The sequence below is a fragment of the Aquarana catesbeiana genome, linkage group LG06 (assembly GCF_042186555.1).
Source record: "Aquarana catesbeiana isolate 2022-GZ linkage group LG06, ASM4218655v1, whole genome shotgun sequence".
In the NCBI taxonomy this organism is placed as follows: Eukaryota; Metazoa; Chordata; class Amphibia; order Anura; family Ranidae; genus Aquarana; species Aquarana catesbeiana.
Genome location: NC_133329.1, coordinates 232,448,204 through 232,452,302, shown reverse-complemented (window position 1 = coordinate 232,452,302; position 4,099 = coordinate 232,448,204). Strand labels below are relative to the sequence as shown.

Below are 4,099 nucleotides of genomic sequence, written 5' to 3'. Positions count from 1 at the left end.
GGTCCTAGGGAACTTTGCTTTACTTTTTTGAAGGCACAGTCTAAGGGCTGTCTGCACACAAGGAGAAATAAAAAGTCTGCTCTCTGCCCTACCCCCCTCTGATGGGTTTTGGCCCAGTATAGGAGGGCTAGCTCTACCCCTCTTTTGGCAGCACTGGTGCAAGTGTATATGCATGTGTGTGTGTATGCATTAGTGTGTTATGCACCATACATACGATAGAATTTTCAGATAGAAAATGTTCGATGGGAGCTTGTTGTCGGAAATTCTGACTGTGTGTAGGCTCCATCGGACATTTTCCATCGGAATTTCTGACACACAAAATTTGAGATCTGGATCTCAAATTTTCCGACAACAAAATCCATTCTTGTAAATTCTGATCGTGTGTACACAATTCCGATGCACAAAATTCCACGCATGCTCGGAATCAAGCAGAAGAGCCGCACTGGCTATTGAACTTCATTTTTCTCGGCTCAGAGTACGTGTTGTACGTCATTGCGTTCTTGACGTTCGGAATTACCGACAAGATTTGTGTGACCGTGTGTATGCAAGACAAGTTTGAGCCAACATGCGTCGAAAAAAAACATGGGTTTTGTTGTTGGAAAATCCTATCGTGTGTACAGGGCATAAGAGTGTATGAGTTTGTGTCCTTTACTCCTGACCCCTATCCTCTGTAGGTTACCCACTCTGACCCCTTTGCTTTGTAGGTTACTCACTCCTGTCCCCTTCACTCTGTAGGTTAACAACTCCTGATCCCTTCATTTTGTAGATTACCCACTTCTGACCCCTTCACTCTGCAGGTTACGCATTCCTGGCTCTACAAGCCAGCATTTACCTCTGTAGCTATAGGCATTCCATACAGAATTCCAAAAGAAGTACAAAATCTTAGGTATTTTCTATAGAGAAGCCCTCTAATGTAAACACACAGCAGGTGATTCTAGACTGTTAGAAACCCAACTTAAAGTGGTGTTAAAGGGTTTGTTAACTTTTATATATAAGACTATGCCAGCCCCTCTATTAGAGGCTGGCATAGCACACTATGTCAGTGGCTTTAAAAACACAAGCGTTCTAAATAACGAATTTCAGCTGTCTTTAGACCGGTCACATGACTCGCGGTCGCTTTACAGCTCCGATGGATGTCTTCTGCGGGAGGAGCCATGATCTCCCTCTGACGTCAGCCGGGGAGATCAAGTGGCCACTTGTCTCCTCCGCAGAAGCTCCGTCTCTTAGATGTAAAGCGGCTGCGAGTCACTTGACCGGCCTGAAGATAGCTCCAAAGAGGTATTTAGACTTCTCATTTTTACAAAGGACTTGCCTAGTGTGGTATGCCAGCCTCTAATAGAGGAGCTGACAGTGACCATCGTAGGCTTTTTATTTTTAATAGTAGTAGCAGCGGGGTGGAGACAGAGACACAGACACAGCTGACAGGTAGGAAGGAGGGGGTGAGGGGGGAGAGAGGAAGAGCAAAGCAGGGCAGAGTACGATGGAGGGAGGTACTTTGACCAGCCCTGATTTTCGTGGTCAGAATAGAGAGGGCATACAGGAATTTTCATTTACAGGCCACATTGTTCATTTAGCATTTAAAAATAAATATGACATTACAGAAGGGAACTTTTTTCAAGTTTTTTTTATTACATGTGCTGAAAATGGAACACACATTAATACACTGCCTCAGTGAAAACTATGCTGATTTCTGTTCATGTTGTTGTTTAGTGATAGCTGTGGCTAAGAGCATCAACCAGGACAGCAATGAACTTCTCCAATGCATGCTGGACTTGAGGACTAAAGGCAGATCCCAGTTTGGCAGCCAGAACAATAACCAACACTTCTCCAAGACGCTACATAAAAAACAGAAAAAAATAATTGTTATTAGTATTTAAGCAAATAATTACTTTATCAAAATATTTAATTAGAAAAATAGTAATATATAACAGCTGCTTTAGTTACCCAAAGCAAACCGCAAACATTTTTCCCTATTTGTGTATAAAATTGTCACCAGAACCAGAGGTGAAAGGTCATCCTCTAATGGGGGCACATAGTCAATTTCAAATTGTATAAGAGGTTTTGTTTTCTAAACCTTTTATAGATTCCCTCACACTTCCTGTTTAGTCTCTAAGACAGAAAGCATGTGGAAATCTTCCCCCATTAGACACAAACAGCAGAAAAAAAAAGAATGCTTGGGTTTTTAAATATTTCTTAATTCTCAAAATGGACAACGTTTTTGATTCAAATATACTCACAAAGGTGATAGGGTCATAAAGTACATTTCTGTTTGGTCAATAGAAAGCAATCAAGCCCAGTGTTAAATAAAATATTAAGATTAATACCCTAAAGTTCTCAGGATCCACATGCAGTTGGTTAGCATGTTCTTCACTGAGTTTGTGCAGAGTGCCCTTCACATTGTCTAGGTGATGGATAGCATTGTCAATAGCTCCCAAAACCTTCTTGCCATGTGCGTGCACCTTAGGATTACCAGCAATTGCAGCTGGACTGGAGAGATCTCCAAAGGTGCTGAAATACCTCTGGGTCCAGGGGTAGACTATAAACAGCCTATGAAAAATGAAAGAAAACATGTTTGATTAATATTTTCCACCAGGAACCTTCAAACATACAGTATATACACCAGCAATGAATAAATACAACTTCATAGGTATGATGCAGTACATGTATGACTGAGTGGTATGTACCTGTGAACTTTTACCAAATATTACTTGCTTGTATGTGTGCAAGGATATGAATACTAAAAAATTTTATCACACTGTTTAAAGATATATGTTACTTTCAAAACTAAAATTTAGTACACTATAGTGCAGGAAGTCCCATTTTAGGAAAGAAAACAAAATAACAGAAAGAAACCTCAGTAAAAATTAATAAATTACAAATATAATTTTGGTAAAATACATGAAAAGTATTATTTTGATTAAAATAATTGCACAGATTAACGTAACAAGCCAGAGAGTAGTGGAAGATTATAACCTTGGTTAGTTTTTATTTTTTCTACCTGTGTCCCATTGGAGAGATTTCCGTTAGCCACAACAGGAAGTGAGAGGAAATTTCTTTGTAATGTTGAAAATCCCCTCTTAGACATTAGTCACCAGAACTAGTGTCCCCTTGAGAAGATTTCCCTTCTGTTCCTGTTCTGGTGGCAAATCAGGCTTTGGGATTTTCTCTCATTTTCAGTCTAGGTGATAATGGTGACCAGGACAAACAGAAAAGGTGGTTACACCTATTAGGGACACAGACGGAAGTAAATAACTGATTCCTCTTTTTTTCCATTTGGATAGAGTGGGTAAAGGTTGGAATCTCTAACAGGTTGTTTTTTTTCTGTCTGTGGCCCCACTGGAGAGATTTCTCATAGCTTTCTATTCCTCTAATTCACAGTCACAATGATGGGCTTTGGACAATTTAAAAACAATAGAGGTGTAAAATATGCAACAAACAAGGAAAACTATTATCAGATTTATTTTCTTTGTTAAGTTAAATTACATTTTGCAATTTGAAACCATGGAAATAATAAAGCATTAGAAGACTGCTAAATGATTCAGGTTAGAAAATACTGTTAGCATAGTAAAGAGATTCTGAAAAAGTAGCAACACCAAGGGAAGTTGTTATACCTGGTAAGTGCTTCATGTCCATCCTGTTCAACATCGACCTTCTGCCACACAGAGTTGATGGCAGCTTTCTCTTCAGCAGTCCAGTGAACCATGGTGGTGGATTGAGTCAGATGAGAGTAGCTCCTGCTTCAAGAAGTAGATGTTGGATGGCAAACACAACTTTCTTCCCATTTTATTTATAGTCAGCTTTGTAAGTCACACCTACATTTCATTTGTGCTTTGTTATAGTATTGTATCTCCGTTTAAACTGATAAGTGAATCATATCACTGACTATGCTGTTTTACATCATGCCTTGTTCATAGCTTATTTTCTATGGCTACATGCTGATCGCACAGAACTTGGTCTCAACATGCATAAGTTAAAAGCAGATAAGACATAAACAGCTGTGCAACAGATACAATTCTCGACACAGAGCACCCAATTTTTACAGATGTCTTTCATGAAACATGGCAACAGATTTCATGTGTTACAGGTATTATACATTTTT

The 4,099-nt window shown here is 39.3% G+C and overlaps 1 protein-coding gene across 1 annotated transcript; it reads right to left on the bottom strand.

The window, feature by feature from the left end:
* Positions 1-1,606: 1,606 nt before the first annotated feature.
* LOC141146632 (hemoglobin subunit beta-3-like) lies at positions 1,607-3,770 on the bottom strand. Its single transcript, XM_073633043.1, has 3 exons — positions 3,612-3,770; positions 2,325-2,547; positions 1,607-1,835 (listed from the first exon to the last, which is right to left on the bottom strand). The coding sequence occupies exons 1-3, from the start codon at positions 3,701-3,703 to the stop codon at positions 1,707-1,709; spliced, it is 444 nt and encodes a 147-aa protein (XP_073489144.1). The 5' UTR covers positions 3,704-3,770; the 3' UTR covers positions 1,607-1,706.
* Between the last annotated feature and the right edge of the window lie 329 nt (positions 3,771-4,099).

Coding starts and splice junctions, on each gene's coding strand:
- LOC141146632 (XM_073633043.1), bottom strand. CDS start 3,703: ATGGTTCACTGGACTGCTGAAGAGAAAGCTGCCATCAACTCTGTGTGG. Junction 2,548..3,611: donor GGACATGAAGCACTTACCAG/GTATAACAACTT, acceptor CATTTTTCATAG/GCTGTTTATAGTCTACCCCT. Junction 1,836..2,324: donor TGGATCCTGAGAACTTTAGG/GTATTAATCTTA, acceptor TTTTTTATGTAG/CGTCTTGGAGAAGTGTTGGT.